Genomic DNA, 18,219 nt, shown 5'->3' on the forward strand with positions numbered 1-18,219 from the left:
ACTTTTCCTGTTTGTGTGGTTTCCTTTTTTCTATTTGAAGCATTGAGAGGGAAAAGGTGCTGTAGACAATTTTAAGAGGGAAACAGGGGTGGCTTGTTCTGTGACTCTTAAAAATAAGCTTAGTAACCAGATTTGTTTTTAAGTAGATTGTTTACAGGTACCATTTAACTTTACTTAGATAGGGAAATTTGTGTCTATAGATAGTAAAATTTCCATGCTTGGAAATAGCGACTTAGCTCAATTGTTGTCGGTGACTATTGTGTGCAGTCAGGATGTCCTGGGGAAGGAGCACACCAGCATGTGGCTGGTGTCCACATTCCAGAGACAGCCCTCAAGAGTGTGGGCTCTAGCTGCCTCGAGATCCTTTTAACCTTGAGGTAAAGCAATCTTTTAAATAATATTATTTCACACGATTGTCATTATGCTACTTTGGTGTTGGATGGAATTGGAAAGAGGAAGATAGGATTGATTTGTTGGTGGGAAACTGTTTCTGTAGGATTCCATGGAAACCAGAAAATGTTACAAGGGGTTTTTTGCTTTTGTTCTTGAGACCCTCCAAAAATGAGTGACCTGCATAGTTGAGGCTAAATCAGAGTTTATTTAATAGCAACTTAATTTTCAAAACCTAAGAAGGCAAGAAATTGGTAGAAATCATTTTTGAATGCAGGAGCCAAGCAGCCTAAATGTGTTGGTGCTTCCATCTTTGAGGCAGGGAGTTCCTGTCTTCTTCATTTTGGGGAAAAACTTCAAGAAAAACAATTGTATAGGATCAGCGAGCTATAGGAACGGAGTAGTAATCTAGATGGTTCTTACAGTCCTAGCCCCTAATTACATCTTTAAAAACAGCAGTGATCTGAGCAGCTATCTTTTTTGGATGTATTAACTGCTAGATGCAGTTTGCAAAATTGCCAAACTGTTCAAAACAAAATTAAAATGAAACCAAACACGTAATACAGAGTAACTTCAGGGCTGTATAGTCTTGGTTGTGTTGCCACAATACATTTAGTTTTTATACATAAAACAGAATCTTTCTGTTGCTTTTAAAAAAGCCTGTAAACATGGAGTCTACCTTGTAATAACTTTAAAGGAAAGATTCTTAGCTTTTTCCCATTCATCTGGCAGTGATTTGTAGTTCCTGTGTCTCTTTCAATTTCCAAACAGGAAGTTCAGTTGACAAAATATTTGCAATATGGTAAGAGAGATACAGCCTATTTTTGAAGCAGATAAAGACATCTTCATATGTCAGTAATTTATGATGTTCTTAATATTTTCAACTGTTTAGGTCAATTTTATTTGTAATATAAATGAAAAATGTTTTTAATATCTACATATTTCCCTGTATTCATAAATTGGCAAATAGAAAAAGACAAACAAGCCTCAATCAGACACACAGCATTGTTAAACCCTCATCTTTCTTTCTGTTCTGCAAACCTGACTTTTCAACATGGAGCCATTCATTCTGGTCCTGGATAAACAGTGACTGTCACTGATTTCTTTTGAATCTTTCCAGAAATACACCAAACACAGACAAGCAAGCACAAGTACAATCTCCTTGCTATATAAATGATAGTATCCTACTTCTTGCTATACAAATGATAGTACCTTACTTCTTGCTCATTTATCTGCACATAAAGCGTTTCTCAGGTCTTTGGCTTTTCTTTGATGTTTTTCAAAGCTGTTTGGAGATACATAATGTTGATGTGCTATAATCTAACCAGTTCATTCCCAGTACATATTTAAATTATTACCTGCTGATGCTTCTATGCATAGTCAGGCAAATTCCTAGTAACTTGGGTATTGAGAGAACTTGTGCTTTTTTATATTGTCATATCCTCCCTCAAGCCATGCCCTCTGATAGTGTGAAGGGAGATGGTTTACCACCCCCCTCCCATCAGCAGTGCTAGCTATCAAGATTTGTTACCCAGGCATGTAGCAAAAAACCATTGTCTTGGGGGAGTTTGAGCTGCATTCTCTCCAGTTTGAAGGCAGTTGAGTATGTTTCAGGGTCATTTGTACATCCTTTTATTTGAGTTGGCTTATTACCTGGTTTTCTCTTGGTGTTTAATATTCTTAAAATATAATTTATTTATTGAAACTTCGTATTTCTAACATTAGCTCTTCAATATAGTTTATAATTTTACTCTTTATTTATTTTTACACTTTAACATATCAGTCCTTTTTGTGTGTTTTGAGTCTGAATTATTAGGATGGCCTTCCATACTCTGAAGTTTCACCATTCTCTCCATCTTTTTTCCTAAAGTTTTTATGGAATCATTTTTAGGTTTAAGTCTAAAATTTAGAGAAGCAAAATGTGTTCTTTTAAGGGGGTCACAACCCCTTTGGGAGCTGCATATCAGATATCCTTCATATCAGGTATTTACCGTATGATTCATAACAGTAGCAAAATTATGTTTGGGAGTCACCACAGCATGAGAAACTTTAGTAAAGGGTCACAGTAATAGGAAGGCTGAGAGCCATTGGGTTAGAGAAGGCCAGTAGTTGTAGGAATGAAAAGAAAGAAAACATTTTAGAAGCAAAACTCTGAGCTAAACAATGTATAGGAAACAGCAAGTGGAAAGTAGAAGAAACATCCGAAGGAAGCTCTTGTAAAGTTGCTCTGTAGCGAGCGGACAGCACCTGGACAAGTAGTTCCTTGGCAGTATAGAAGTGATGAAGTTCTGTGGGGTTAGGAAGGTATAGAGGGAGTAGCCTAGGATGAGATCTACACAAGGTAAAACTGTCTAAAGAAAGGTACAGAACTGAGGCACTGCACATAGATACGGAATTCCAGCCACTAGATCCTAGAGACTTAATTCCATCCTTGATATGCTACTTGATATTGCATGTCTAAGAAGTGAATTTAGATTGTGTCAGCACTAGAAGTAGTCAAGGTCAAACTTGAACCCACGTTTGGCATTTCAAAGCTTTATCTCTTCCATGTATTATAACAAATAACTTTTAAAAGAGTAGAGTATGTCATGATGGAAGGAAGTGGTCTGTAATGATACTTATAGCTGATATTATTTAGGATTGATGCTGCTGCTTGGCAGACATTGTTAGACTCTTCACAGGGATGCCCTCCTGTAATCATCCCAGTTCCAAGATGAATAAACCTGTGAGATCAGCTTCCTCTTAGTAAATGAGGAAGCTGAAGTAGGAGGTTTGTCCAAAGTTGTATTCATATTAAGTGGTAGAAGAGTTGAACATTGAGGTAAGTCAAGGAGATTGAAGACTAAGGTAGAGAAACCCTCGGTTTTCACTGATGGAAGCTGGTGCTTTGATTGACAGTGGTCTTGCATTGTTTAATTCCCACAACTGTTGAGTTTATAATTGTCCCACTTAATAAATGAGGAAACTGACTAGAGACTTTAATGTTTATGTATAGTCAGAGACAGAGCTGAGACTCAGCCCATGCAGGCTGTTTGTAGACCCTGTCATCATACCCAGGAGTCGGCAGCGAGAGCTCGAGGGCTGAATGGAGTTATGGGAACACAAGTATTTTACTCTTTTCTGGGTGGCCTGTAGCTTCCTTCAGTACCTCTACTGAAGGGTTAGGTTAAACCAAACATGTCCTGGAAATTATAGGCGAGGACTACCTGGCTCTTTATAGAAAAAGTTATCATTGAACTGGGTAAAAAAGCCCAATCTTGGTGAAGTCAAGATAATTCATAGTGAAAGGAAAACAGTCATTACATCCCATAGAGATTTGGTAGAGAAAAATGGAAATTAGATTGGATAGTACCTTAAGAAGAAACATGGTAAAACAAAATTTTTCTTTCACATGGCAAGGATATTGAACCTTTTTTAGGAAAAATGTTAATTGGATGAGATCTAGTGAAAGAAGGAAGGAGGAAGGAACAGTGTTGGTTCAGGGTTTTGAATATGTTGTTGGTACAAAAGAATGAACCACATTAGGAACAAGAGCTGCCCTGAAGGGGACGGAAAGGCACTTACAGTGTCTCATTAGGTGACCAAGACTCTGGTCTCTGGTGGAGTAGGAATGAAGACAAGAAAGATGGCTCAAAAGAGTTACCTTTCTATTACTTACAGTCATTATAACAATTATTTGTGTCTCCTAATTGTGTTTAGTGTCATGAAAAGATATACCTATAGGAAAAAAAATAATTATAAAAATTGAGACAGTATTATAGAGTACTTTTCAATGAACAATTAAAAATGGTTTTATTGTGGTCTAATTGATAGACATCAAGCTCCTCTCAGTTATTTTTTATAAATGTTGCTACATCCCATTCTTGTGAAACTGTCTGTCGTTAGCATTGCCTGTGTCTTCCTCCCTTTTCAGATTCTGACGTTTCATATGTTTATTTCCATTCTGTTCAGAGTACTTCTAATTTCATTCTTTGTATTTGACCCATAGGTTATATAGCAGTATGCTATTTAATTTCCAAGTTTTCAAGAACTTTTTACAATTTTTTTCTGTTAATTCTACTCTAATTCCATGAAATCAGAGAATATATTTTGAATAATTTGAATAGTTATGCTTATTGAGAGGTAGTTTATGTCCCATAATATAGTTGTGTTTCTAAGTATTGACTTGAAAAGAACTTGTGTCTTGTGCATTTTGCTTCTGGGTAGAGTTGTACAAAATATCTGTCTTGTCAGGTTAGTTAATGCGTATCATTTGGAATTCACTATCCTGCCTTATTTTATGTTTTCTATCACTTATTGAGAGTATATCCATTTCTCAGTGTGGTTGTGTCAGTTTTTGCTTTGTGAATTTTTCAGTTCTATATATTTATAAATGTATGTACACAAATGTATAAATTTGTTATGTTCTCCTGCTTAACTGGTTCTTCAGTATTGACATTTTTTTAAATACCTCTGGACATATCCTTGGTTTGGGAATCTACTCTGTATATTAATTAGGCAATAAACTCGGGCAATTGTAAACTATGGTTAGTTTCATGTTGGTCAAAAATTACTGCCTTTGTTTGTTTGTTTGTTTTTATTTCAGGCAGAAGTAGAATCTGTTCAATTTGACGAGAGCAAAGGTCTAGAAATATTCTTAAAATTACTTGTATTGACTGGTTCTTAAGTTTCTTCTTATTATAAGGGACATTTAGAAAATTTTGATGATAGGTAGGGATCTAAGTGTCACTACCCCATAGTCTACAGAGGCATATTCATATACATACAGTTCTGGTTATAGTTCAGGGGTTCTTGCTTTCTAACCATATTTGCATATTTGAGTCAACTTCTAAAAAAGCCCAGGCCTATGAAGTCTTTGGTGATGCAGCTATTTTTCGAACTTTAGCCAAGATACAAAGCGAGGGTAGCTTTCTAGCTTCACCATCTTCTTTTGTAAATACATTGGTGCTGGAAGGGACAGCTGCTTCTTACAGAGTAACATGGCTTGCTTAACAGAAAGACCAATTCCAACTTCATATTTTGCCTTAGTAAATTATGTCTTGGGTTTTAACAACAGTTCACAGAAAGAAACCAAATAACCTTTTCAGGTTGTATTTCATAATATTCATTAACAAAATGCAAAATGTCAAAATATCCCTACTATAAACAAAAAGTTATGTCAGTTAGCATGTACTTCAGATCCCAAGGGCCTGTTGATAGGAAATAAAGCTATGTGTAACTAGGACTTTAACTTTTCTAAAGTACTGGGTTTTTAATGTGATGCTATATCATATAATTTATGATATGCAAATGCATCTAGGCTCCAGTTGTTGATAGTTTATATTAACCTTGTACTTCATATCGACTTCAATGGACCGGTATCTTTAGTTCTTTTTTAAAATTCCAGAGAACAGTAAGTGAGGAAAAAAACGAACAAACAACCCAGGACACTCCATAGAGGCCAGGTACAGCATGGACTCTGACTCCAAGGCTGATTTCTCACGGAGTCACCTTTTAGATGTGTTGGATTGTGTCATGCATGTATACTGGACTTGCAATCCCAGCTACTTCTTTGCAAACTGATGCTCTTCATGATTCCCTTAATGAAGAACGGAAATGTTCTGTTTGCTTGTATAGTAGATTTTAAGTCTCTACCTCTTTGTGCTTTGAAGCAATGGTGATTAAAAGAAGTAAATGACTTGGTATAAATCTGGTGTTAAATGTGTTTTCCTCCACTTACTGCAACTGATCTTTGCTTATAGCTGTGAACTTTACAGAAGTTAATGAAGAAAACAAAAACGATATATTCCGAGAAGTCTTTTCCTCCATTGAAACATTGGCATTTACCTTTGGAAACATGTAAGTGAAGACTCTCGTTGAAGTTAGTGCTCCTGAATGCCTTAGTGAGGATGTACGGTACATGAATCTGCGGGATAAATGGAAAATAAACTGTTAGGTAGTATCACATGCCATCACAGCTCGACAAGAGCTACCTTCTGTGTTGCTCTATTGACTGTATCGCAAGTATTTATAGAGCTCTTAGGAGCTGTGCCTGTGGTTTGTGTAATGGGATTCTTACGTGTTTCTTAAAACAATTTATTATAGACGATAGATTGACGGTAAGAGACCAAGAAGTATAATAATTTCTTTTTATTTCTGTGCTTTTTTTTAACCTCTCTGGATAGCCTCACAAACTTCCTTATGGGAGACGTAGGCAGTGACTCGATACTACGTCTACCTATTTCTCGAGAAAGTAAGGTAGGTCAAAAAAAAATTTTTTAAACTTGCTATCACAAACCGTTTCCTGATGTTGATCTTAGTATTATTCTGATTACAGATTACCTCATCTTTTGAGGCCAAACAAAGCAGATTAGTTAATTTTATATATGATAAAACAATCAGTTTCTGGAGCAATAATTTGGTTATACTTTTCTAAGTGATACTGTATTAAGAAAATAGCCTAATTCTTCATGAGTCTATGTTATGTGGTCCAGAACTTTAGTGAAGTTTTTTTTTTTTTTTTTTTTTTTTTTTTTTTTTTTTGCTGAGGGTGCGGGGAGGTGGATATATGGGTTTGGGTACATGTCCTGTGTTTGAGCAGGTGGAGGCCAGGCATGGACACAGAAAATAGCATTCTATCCCCTTTTCTAGAGAAGGGCAAACTAAGGTTAAGGTAACCCTAAATGTACAGTCCAGTACACCTAATAGAGCTGAAAGGTGGTTTTCCATTTTGATTGAATCTATAACCTCTGTATTGCCCAACCACGTAGATCAGATTTGTTTAAGTATTTAGCCACATGCTTTAGTCCCAGCACTTGGGAGGTAAGGCAGACAGATCTCTGAGACCACCCTGGTCTACATAGTGAGTTACAAGCCAGCCAGAGCTTCATAGTCAGAGCTTGTCTTCAAAGAAACCAGGAAACAAAGCAAAAAAACAAAAACAAAAACAAAAAACAAACAAACAAAATTTATGTAACAATGAAGATAGATGGTATTTTTAAATACTGTCTAAAAGATGTAGCCATTACTTAATGTTCTTTAAATTTAAATTAATAAGTAAAATTAAAAGTTTATTTTCTAGTTGATTGGCCATATTCCAAATGTTCAAGTTAGCTACATTTAGCTGGCATCTGTTATATATAACAATACGTATGGCATTTCTATTATCACAGGAAATTTTGTCTTAAGCTGTCAAAAAAAACTTGAAAAGGCATGTGTGATAGAATAGTAAAAGATGGTTGGGCATTCTCATAAGCTTGCAGACTCTTAAGTTTGTAACTGCTTCCTTAACTTCTGAACCTTTTTAGATTTGTGGAATTTGAAGTTTAACATGGATTCATTGGTTTTTGTTTTTGTTTGTGTTTTTACCTAATCAAAGAGTTTCTTTATTGTTCAGTCTTGAGAACTATAATTCTTTCAGTGTTGTGATATTTAAGTAGACTTTTTAGGCCTCTGAGTTTTAAAAAGTTTTAGAAATTTTTGAATAGGAATTATGTTAGAGTAATAAAATCAGAACAGAATTTTGGACGAAGTGATTTGTTTTCTGCTCTAATCTTGGATTTGTTTTCTTCTATGTGTTAAGTCTTTTGAAAACATTTCTGTGGACTCAGTGGACTTACCCCATGAAAAAGGTAAGTGTTTAAGATTTTATTGAACATTCTGTGATTTCTTTCATTAAATATTTTGATACACTTAATCTCTTTGTACTTTGTAATGTAGTATATTCATTCTTAATACATATAAAACATACAACTTGCTTGAGTAGATGATGTGATAAAGCAAACTGATCATAATTGCATGCAGATTATAGCTCAACAAATAATAGAAATATGTATTAAGATTAAAAACCCATGGGCTGGAGATCGTGTTTCAGTCAGTGCCTGAGAGCCCTCACTACTCTTGTAGAGGACCCGGACTGGGTTCCCAGCACCCATACGGCAATTCACAACCATCCACAACTCTAGTGTCATGTGATCTCACTCTTGCTTCTGGCTCTGTGGGCACCAGGCATGAATGTGATACACAGACATACAAATACAAGCAAAACATACATGCAACATAAACATAAAAATGAATACATTTGTAAGTATAAACATACAATATAATTTGAAGCATAAACACTGGTGTGTTATAAACGTATCCTGTGAATTTTTAACCAGTTGTTATTGATGAATTCCTAAGGATCCAAGTACTTCTTTTCTTAAGAATCACTGTGTGTTCATATTTAACATATACTTATACTGGTGTTTTATCTTCAGGAAATTTTTCTCCTATAGAACTAGACAACTTGCTGTTAAAGAACACTGACTCTATAGAGCTGGCTTTGTCCTATGCTAAAACATGGTCAAAATATACCAAGAATATAGTGTCGTGGGTTGAAAAAAAGCTCAACTTGGGTGAGTTCTCTGTTAGAGCATCTGATTAATTTCTAAACATTAAATTGTTTGTGAATCATTTTTCTACAGCATAGGCTTTATGATTTATATGTAGTGTATTTCATTTTAATAAATAGAATTAGTTTTTTCATGACCTAGGCTTTCTTACACTAGATACACAAACTAGACATTTTCTGTTGACCGCTAGATGTAGGCACACAACAACAGACAGCACTCTCTGCTGTTAAAGAAGCCCTACTGTGACGGGTCGGAAGGTGTAAATAGGTAGTGTGGTGGGTGGAGAGAAGAGCGCAGTGGGTGCATAAGCAGAGAGAAAGACTGCTGAGTGGCTGTGTGAGCAGTGTTCTCAGCTGAGAAGGTGCTTTCCTGTTGGTTGTCTTACCTAGGCCTCTGATAGTTGGAGAGTAAGCAAGACAGGATTGGTGCCCATTTTCCTCAAGGGCACATCAGATTTGTGTCTGAACATGAGACATGTTCAGAGGGAAGTAGGAGTCACCAGGGGGTGTGCTCAGACTGCCCTGGCTTAGGTCTTGTTCTAACAGCTGAGAGTCATGCACGTATGCCTGGAAAGTTCCCCAGTTGGTTCCGAGGAGCAGTTAGATTTAAAGTCACTTCCTTATAACAGCACGATGCATTCTGATATGTGTGATCACTTCTTAGTTGAAGAAGCACAGATAATTTTAGAGTGTATATGTAGAGAAAAATGCTAATTTTGTCTTTTTTTTTTTAACCTTTTCAGAATTGGAGTCCACTAGAAATATTGTAAAATTGGCAGAGGCAACTAGATCTAGCATTGGTATACAAGTGAGTATTCCGTGAGCTCCCTGGGCTCTGAAATAAGAGACTACTTAGTGGACTTCCCAGTCCATTCACAGGAAAGAACATAATTGTTGACCTTTGTATTGGAAAAAAAATTTTAATGGTTATTCCTTAGGAATAAAACTAGAGCATTTAAGGTTTATACAAATACCTATTTTAATACTAGTTTTGCTAACTAGTTCATAATTTCAATGTTTGTGTCATATAAACCCAAATCATTTACCTAGAGAAAAGCATCAAAAGTTGTATTTTGAAAAACAGGGATGTATCTAGAACTCTAGCAAGAGTTTTTTTTCTAATGTCAGTGTTAGGGGTTGAGCCACACACAGCATATTAGACATGTGCCTCTAACCCTGCTCTTATAAACCTTACCTTTCACCTGTATGTTCTAGGAGTTTATGCCACTGCAGTCTCTATTTACCAACGCTCTTCTCAGTGACATCCACAGCAGCCACCTTCTACAACAGACAATTGCAGCCCTCCAAGCCAATAAATTTGTGCAGGTAAAATTAATAAATATAGCATATGGTTGTTTGTTTTTTAAACACCAACATGCGTTTATAAAGCGACTTCTTTTTAATCTCTTTAAAGCCTCTACTTGGGAGGAAGAATGAGATGGAGAAGCAAAGGAAAGAAATAAAAGACCTTTGGAAGCAGCAACAGAATAAATTGGTTAGCATTGAACCGGAGCGCCACTGGCCTGTTTATCCAAAATTGCCTGCGATATATAAACCACCTGTCTTATTCTGGGTTCCCTAAAATGTTGTCTAATAGTCTGTTTAATGTTCTTTTCTGGGTAGCTCGAAACAGAGACAGCTCTCAAAAAAGCAAAATTGTTGTGCATGCAGCGGCAAGATGAATACGAAAAGGCAAAATCGTCCATGTTTCGTGCAGAAGAAGAGCAGCTAAGTTCAAGTGTTGGTTTGGCAAAAAATCTCAACAAACAACTGGAAAAAAGGCGGAGGTTGGAAGAAGAGGCTCTTCAAAAAGTAATATTTTTGTTATTTGAAACTTGAACTAGTAATACTCTGCTAAGGATCTGACTCTCAAACTTTATTAGGAGTCAGGATCGCCAGGAAAGCATATTTAGGTTGTTGGCCCTTGCCCACTGAGTTTCTTCTGTAGTTGGTCAGACAGGACTCTGACATCACTTCTATCAAGTCCCAGGTGGCAGCAGCGGTTAAAATCCACACTTGAAGAACCACTGTTTTGGCAAGCGGAGGAGTTTGTTAGAGTTATCTTAGGAGAGTGCTTTCTCATTTTTGAATTGGTTATTTATAAAGTCTACTTTTTAGGCAAGTCTCTGTGTTATATACCTGTTGAACCATAATAAGCTTTGTATCATTTATGAAATATAATTTGACAAATTCTGTTAAAAATGGAGACTACTACTTATGCAGACACTATAGTATTTGTAAATAGCCCCCATCAATTACAATCTGGTATTCTTAAATTGCTAACTAAACTGCTGTTTATCTTTAAATTATTTTACTTAATGCATTTCATAGTATTGTATTGAAAATTAAAATATTTCAGATTTTTTTCATAGGTTTCCCATTTTTTGAAACATTGCTTTAATTACAGTAAGTTTTAAGTATAAATTTAGTGATTAGTGTTATTTCTGTGGTGTCCTTGAAGGTAGAAGAAGCAAACGAACACTACAAAGTCTGTGTAACAAATGTTGAAGAAAGACGGAATGATCTAGAAAATACAAAGAGGGAAATTTTAACACAGCTTCGGACACTTGTTTTCCAGTGTGACCTTACACTTAAAGCTGTAAGTACTTTCTTCATAGTTAAAGGCACAGGAGAAAGTCTTGAGATCTGATTAGTTAGATGGTTGAGACTTTGAAACTCTGAGACACAAAGAACATATGGATGGACTCTAAGTTTCTAATAGTGATCCATAATTTGAGCTATCTTTTTTTCTATTTCTTTCTTCCCTCCCTTCCCTTCTTTCTTTACTTTTCCTTTCTCCTCCCTTTCCCCTCTGTCCTTCCCTCCATCCACCCTCCCCCTCGTTTCAAGACAAGATCTGCTGTGAAGGCTAGGCTGGCTTTCAGCTCATAACTCTTCTGTCCTAACTTCTGAGTGTTGGGATTACATGCATGCTAAAGTAACTTTTATTTACCTGATATATTATGCCTCTGTCTTCTAGCCTAGGCCTAGGCCTGGAAGCTTCTAGCCCCATACAATCTTATCTAGACCTAGAATGTTCTCAGCTTCTGAGACTTGCTGCTGAATAAGCTCACCCTTTCTGGTTCTTTCTGAAGTCTAGCTGGCTGGTTCTGCTCAGCTGTTCTGACTCAAACTCCTCTCCAAGCTATCAATCTGGTTCTCTTTCAGATTCTGCTTGGCCTCATACTAACTTTGGCAATATGTTCTAATCTTCTGGCTCCTTCTCATTCTCTGGCTTGTTCTGTCTTTGCCTATGTCTAGCTTGTTTTCTCTGTATAACCTCTTTCTGTACAACTGCCCTGGTAAAACTGCCCCTCCCTTGTTCTTTCTCTGCTCTCTTCTATAGATCCTCCTGTCTGTTCTCATGAGAGTTGGGCATGTCCTATTCTGTCAAATCTTTCTCTGATTCGTCATTTTTTCTGCCACTCAATTAGACATCACTTTCAAACATGACTGCATCCCTGTACAAACTAACTTTACCTTCATTGATTGGGATTAAAGGTGTGTACAAAGGGTGTGTCCGTATCTGGCCAGAGGGATTAAAGGTCTGTGTTAAGGCTGAGCCACACCACAACTAGAAATCGGTTTTTTTGAGTAAATAACACAGTCTCAGGATTCACAATGTGATCAAATATCCTGCAACGTGTTTGTATCACTATGCCTTGTTTTGTTGTTGTTGTTGTTGGGTTTTTTGGGTTTTTTTTTTTTTTTAGTTACTTTTGTTCTTTCTCTTCACTGTATACCCTGAGTTGATGATTTATTTGGCTAAAATTTAAATGTGAGCATTGGTAATTGATTACCTTTCTTGCCTTAGTTGGTAAAGCTGATTTAAACCCCAAACATCTGACATTGCTGTGAGATAGTTTTTTGGAATTTAAGTTTTAAAAAAGATGGTAAAATTGAACTGAGTGATTTATGAAAAAATAAGACATCCCGTGTCCCATTTTCATTCGTGTCTTTAAGAATTCTGTAGAGTTTATATTCAACAGGCCCTTTTGGCATGCAACTAACAATTTAAAAAGTAGATATCAATCCCTGTAACTGCTGCACCTTTGGGAGTCAAGAAATCTAATCTGTGTTGCCCTTCTGTTGTCAGTCGCCAGTGGTCTCTGTCCTGTTAATTAGCTGTAGAGATGCTAACATACGCGTTTCTGATGTAAATGTTCCCTCCTTTTCCAAAGTGACTCATAATGGACTCATAGCACACAGCCTTTTGAGACAGGCTGCTTTAACCCCTAATTCCTTTGAGATTCATCAGTGTGGTGCCTGTGTCCGTAGCTCCATTCTCTGTCTTGGTAGATGACAGCCCACTGTGCTAGTGTGTCAGTGTTTGTCCATTCACCAGGTGGACACAGTGTTATTCATAGTTTGGGTCATTATGAATGAAGCTGCAAGAGGAGCTGTTGACAGGTTTTGTTGAACATAGATTTCATATTTATAGGAACATATGGGAGTGTGCATGTCAGATGCATCTTTAGCTCAGTAAGAAACTATAAGAGTTCTCCAGAGTTGCTCTGATCAGCGTGAGAGCTCTAGCTCAGTGTCCTTTCATTATGACACGCTTAGCTTCTCTAATAGATGTGTGGTAAAGATCTAATTATGGTTTTCATTTGTTTTCCAGAATAAGGGGAGAGGGGAGTGATGTAATTACATTTCAATTAGAACTTTAAAAATAACATTGAAAATAGTTTCAAGGGCTTATTTACAATTTGACTATTTTAAATTTTTCATTGTGTGGTTTGTTTTTGTTTTGTTTTTGTTTTCTTATGATTGAATTTGCTTGTATTCTGTCTCATTTCAGAATTTTTCTTCTATACTTTAGCAATGTCTTGTAGGGGAAAGTTCAGGTCTATCGTACTCTCGTTTTGGTCATGCTCTTGATGTTATGTCTGTAAGAGTTTCACTGAACCCGAGGTCATAGAGTTTTCCCCTTTGTTTTGTGCTAAATTGTATAGTTTGACACTTGCGTATGTGGTCTGTATTGAGTTCATTTTTGTGTAAGGTGTGGATTGAAGCTGGGGTTTGTATTTTGCTTTGTTTTGTTTTGCATATGGATACCAAGTACCAGCACAAAGAGCCGTGCCAGAGAATTCATTACTTAACATTTCCCAATAGATTATACAAGGAAATGATAGCTTTGGCAGGCAGAAAACACGAGTGATCAGATTAACTAAGTATAAGAGTCTTTATTAGAAATTGTAGTGGGACACACCTGTAATTCTAGCATTTGGGCGATCAAAATTCAAGGCTATCCATGGCAATATAGCAAGTTTGAGGCCAGGCCTGGACGATTTGGGACTCTTAAGAAAGGCAAAGTGAGCAGGGACTATAGACCATTAGGGTTGGCTACTTTGCACAGTGAGCTTTGGGAATGAGGACATGTGTCTTTCAGCCTTATTCTTGGTTTATTTGGGGCAGGGGACATTGGCCTACTGTAGGAGATACATTGGCTTGGGCTATAAAGCTGAGACGTGGTAGTTTTGTGTATGAAGATGCCATGCTCTCCAGGCTCATGTCTTATCAAGGGCAGTTTCTCCCTGGCTAGCTTTTTAAAAATACCGTTAAAAAAGAAACGGGACTAAAAAGATGTCTCTGGTTAAGAGCACTGGCAGCTCTTCCAAAGGTTCTGAGTTCTACTCCCAGCAACAGCATGATAACCATCTGTAAACCATCGGTAATGGGTTTTGATTCCCTCTTCTGGTGTGCATGAAGACAGAAAACACACTCACACACCTTTTTAAAAAATAAAAAGCCGGGCGGTGGTGGCGCACACCTTTAATCCCAGCACTTGGGAGGCAGAGGCAGGCAGATTTCTGAGTTCGAGGCCAGCCTGGTCTACAAAGTGAGTTTCAGGTCAGCCAGGGCTACACAGAGATACCCTGTCTCGAAAAACCAAAACAAAACAAAACAAAAAGAATCATAGTCAATTTTTGCATGAACTTTTATTTTGGAGTCTTGGTAAATCTGTAGATTTCTCCCGGTTCTCATTGTAGAAAATTAAGCTATTTTTGCACTAAGGGCAGTTGTGTGTCTTTTTCCTTTTACAGTTCTTTTGCTTATATTTTATATATCTTCATAGTTTCCTATAAGGCTGTCAGTTAAATAAAATTCATGAGAGAAAATTCCCACATCAGGCTCTGTCTTGAAAGCATTGAGTCCTTTATTGTTTAAGTGGGGACGGAGCTGTGAAGGCTTTGCAGGTGCCCTGCATTTATTTAAGACATTGCCTCCCTGTGTTTGCTGAGCGCTTTGTCTGTGATTCTATATCATGGACTTTATTTTCCAGTTCCCCTTCCTTCCTCTCTTCTCCCTTCCCTCCCTCCTTCCCTGTCTACTGTCTTTTGTTTGGGTTAGGGTCATCTGCTTTCATAAAATGAGGTGAGAAAGTATTTTGTCGGGGAGGGGTTTATCAGATTTGTGTTATTTCTTCCTATCTAGCAGCATGTGTGGTAACCAGGGTTGAGATTTTTGGAAGAGTTTTTTTTTACTACACAGTCATTTCTTTTGGTATATTCAAATTAATTATTTCTTAGGTAAAGTAGTTTATGGCTTGCATGGAATTGATCCCTTTCAACTTGATGAACAAACACACATGCATGCATACATGCATACACACATACATACATACATGGTGGCTGTAGCTTACCTTTGTCTAAGTGGGTAAAGTGATGTTTCCTCTTTCATTCTTAATGTTAATTAATAATCAGTGCATACACTCCGTCAGTCTTGCAAGCAGCTTATACATTTCATTGATCTTTCAGGGACGAAAGTTTTCAGCTGATTTTTCCCACAGTTCTATTAGTTTCAGCTTGCTTTCTGTTTACCTTTTTTTTTTTTTTAAGCTTTCATGATCATTCATTGAGACCTGCCTCCATCACTAGTATAAAGTTTTTAAAGCTTCAGATTGCCTCCTAAAGATTACCTACCTACAGCCCACAGATTTTGAAATGTGTTTTCATTTTTCTTTAGTTCAAAACATTTTCTAATTTCCATAGAGACTTTCTCTTTGAATGATGGATAATGTAAAAGCCTGTTTATTTTTTCGAGCATTTTAAATATTTTCCAGAATTATTTTTATTATAATGACTTCTAGTTTAATTCTTTTGTAGAAAGAAAAATTAGTTGTATGATTCCAGACTTAAATTTGTTACATTTTTTGATTGACTCAGTATAAAGTTTTTTTTTTTAAAAGAAGTTGATAAAATTGAAAAGATAAAGAAAAACAATGAGATTAAAAGGCATTTCTTTGGAAAGATCAATTGTGAATGCACCATGAGTGTATTTTAGAGTGTATATTCTTTCACTGTTGGCTAGTCTTTTGTTCTTATCAGTTCCTTAGTCTAAGCTGTAACTCTGTTCTTCTGTTTTCTTGGTTAGTTATATTTAACTGTGTCTCTACTGAGGTGAGTTTAGAAGTCTTCAACATACCATATGTCTAGTTCCTTCAGCTTTTGGTTTATGTATTTTGAAATCTGTTATTAGTTGGTTCTACATTAACAAATGTTACACCATCATAGCAAACCGATGTTTCATTTTTGAGATATCTTTTTCCTAGTTTGTTTTTCTGTTGCTCGGATAAAGCAGTGACTGAGATGAACAGAGGGAGGAAAGACTTATTGGTTCAGAGGTTGTGGGTCAACATCAAGGGAAGCCAGGGCAGGAATCTGCAGGAAGGAACTGAAGCAGAGACCACAGAATAGCTCTATGCTGGCTTGCTTTCTTTCCATGGCTTGTTTTGCTTGATTTTTTTTTTTAAGCTAGGACCACCTCCCTGGTGGTGACATCAACCACCGTGGGCTGAACCCTCCCACATCAATCAGTAATCAAGAATGTGTCCCCCACAGGCCAGTATGATGAAAACAATTCCCCAAATGAGGTTTCCCTTTCCCAGATGACTCAGTTTGTGCCACACTGACAACTAACCAACAGTCTCTTTTTAGCTGGTAATTTTCCTTGTGTTTTTAGTCTACTTAATTAGTAGATATATATGCTATGCATGCTGATATGATATGACATGATATAATATTGATATGATATGGCTGTTTCAGCTTACTTTTAGTTTTGAACAATGGTTTTATTAGAATATTATATTTTCCACTTAGGATGAGTTTATTGATAGTTCCATAGTAAGCCTCGAAGTATTATCTTGTCCTGTCTTTTTGCTTCAAGTTCACTGCCTCTCTGTTGTTTTTCTTTTCCAGTATAGTCGTTTGGTAACTTTGTTTTTGGAAATTTGCTTTTTCACTACTAAAATTTCCCTTTCTGTGTGTCTTCGGTTTATCTTTCCATGTTCCAAACTATTTTCCCCTTTTGTATGTATAGATTTGTGTAAGCGTGCCCGTGGGTACACATGGAAGCTCAGAGTAGCATCATTCCTCAGGAACCATCCATCCACTTTTTCTTTTGAGACAGGGTTTCTCAGCAAATAGGCTAGGCTGGCTGACCATAGACCCTGGAGATCCTTGTCTCCCTCCCCAGTACTGGGATGGATATGAGCACACCCCACCATAGCTGGCCTTTAGGATGGATATGAGCACACCCCATCATAGCTGGCCTTTTTTCAATTTAGGGGGAAAAAAAAGTGTGAGGCTCAATCTCAGATTCTCACTCATGCAAGTCAAATACGTCCGAGTCTCCCCAGCCTTTCCCTTCATTCTTCAGCCCACTGTAATAACTGCTATAGAGGCTTCATCCTAGTGTGAGATCTCAATGTTAATATCTGTCTTTTGTGAGTGGTGAAGAGTTTCCTGATATTTCACATGACAAGTAGTTTTGCTGGGAAGACATCATCGGCAAATATTCACTCACCAGAGAGTACCAGTAACTGCCAAAGAATCGATTACACCGGAGTCTAGTTTAGTGAACCAATCAGTTTAACTGGGGTTGCTTTATAGGAGCTGAGCATCCCTAGAAGCTAATTACAAAGGAATAGTCTCTCTTCCCAGCAGCTGTTAACTGCTTACAGGTCCTAAGGGTAGGGCCTGGTGGTGCCCCACCCCCACTCCCAGCAACTGTTAACTGCCTGTGTATTCTTGAGGAGGGGAGGGGAGTCCCAGCCACAGGGAGGTCAAGAAGGCTGTGTCATGCCTGGAGGCCAGCATTCCACAACACATTTTGAATGCTATCCTAGGTATTTTTGACATTGTTTTGTGGGACTCTAGGTCCTAATATTGTTTTAAAGTGGGGATGGGGGACATTTGATGTAGGTATGTTCTCTCCCCTCGCTTTGTGTCGGTCACCTTGGTCTGAGTGGGAAGCTGAAGTGTGGTGCTGGCTCCTCTTCTGCTCTCCACAGATGTCTCCAGCTAAAGACAGCACTCCTTACTCATTAAGTAGAGGGGCTGGGTGAGCGATGCAGGAATACAGAAAAAAATAAAGCTACAGGAGTTTCATGAGTTCACCACCATTTGAACACAGCTCCTGATCATAAGGGAGGATTCACTTCAGAGTTTGAGATC

The 18,219-nt window shown here is 37.3% G+C and overlaps 1 protein-coding gene across 4 annotated transcripts in view; it reads left to right on the top strand.

Moving 5' to 3' along the window:
* Window positions 1-18,219, top strand: part of Arhgap29 (Rho GTPase activating protein 29) — a 63,565-nt gene that overhangs the window by 29,245 nt on the left and 16,101 nt on the right. For all 4 annotated transcript variants that reach the window (XM_006501290.2, NM_172525.3, NM_001356524.1 and 1 more), the window contains 9 exons: window positions 6,132-6,228; window positions 6,555-6,627; window positions 7,952-8,000; window positions 8,628-8,765; window positions 9,505-9,569; window positions 9,977-10,087; window positions 10,176-10,256; window positions 10,385-10,573; window positions 11,223-11,360. In XM_006501290.2, the coding sequence (XP_006501353.1) occupies window positions 6,132-6,228; window positions 6,555-6,627; window positions 7,952-8,000; window positions 8,628-8,765; window positions 9,505-9,569; window positions 9,977-10,087; window positions 10,176-10,256; window positions 10,385-10,573; window positions 11,223-11,360 (941 nt within the window). The remainder of the gene's footprint in view (window positions 1-6,131; window positions 6,229-6,554; window positions 6,628-7,951; window positions 8,001-8,627; window positions 8,766-9,504; window positions 9,570-9,976; window positions 10,088-10,175; window positions 10,257-10,384; window positions 10,574-11,222; window positions 11,361-18,219) is intronic.

Source organism: Mus musculus, chromosome 3 (assembly GCF_000001635.26).
Source record: "Mus musculus strain C57BL/6J chromosome 3, GRCm38.p6 C57BL/6J".
In the NCBI taxonomy this organism is placed as follows: Eukaryota; Metazoa; Chordata; class Mammalia; order Rodentia; family Muridae; genus Mus; species Mus musculus.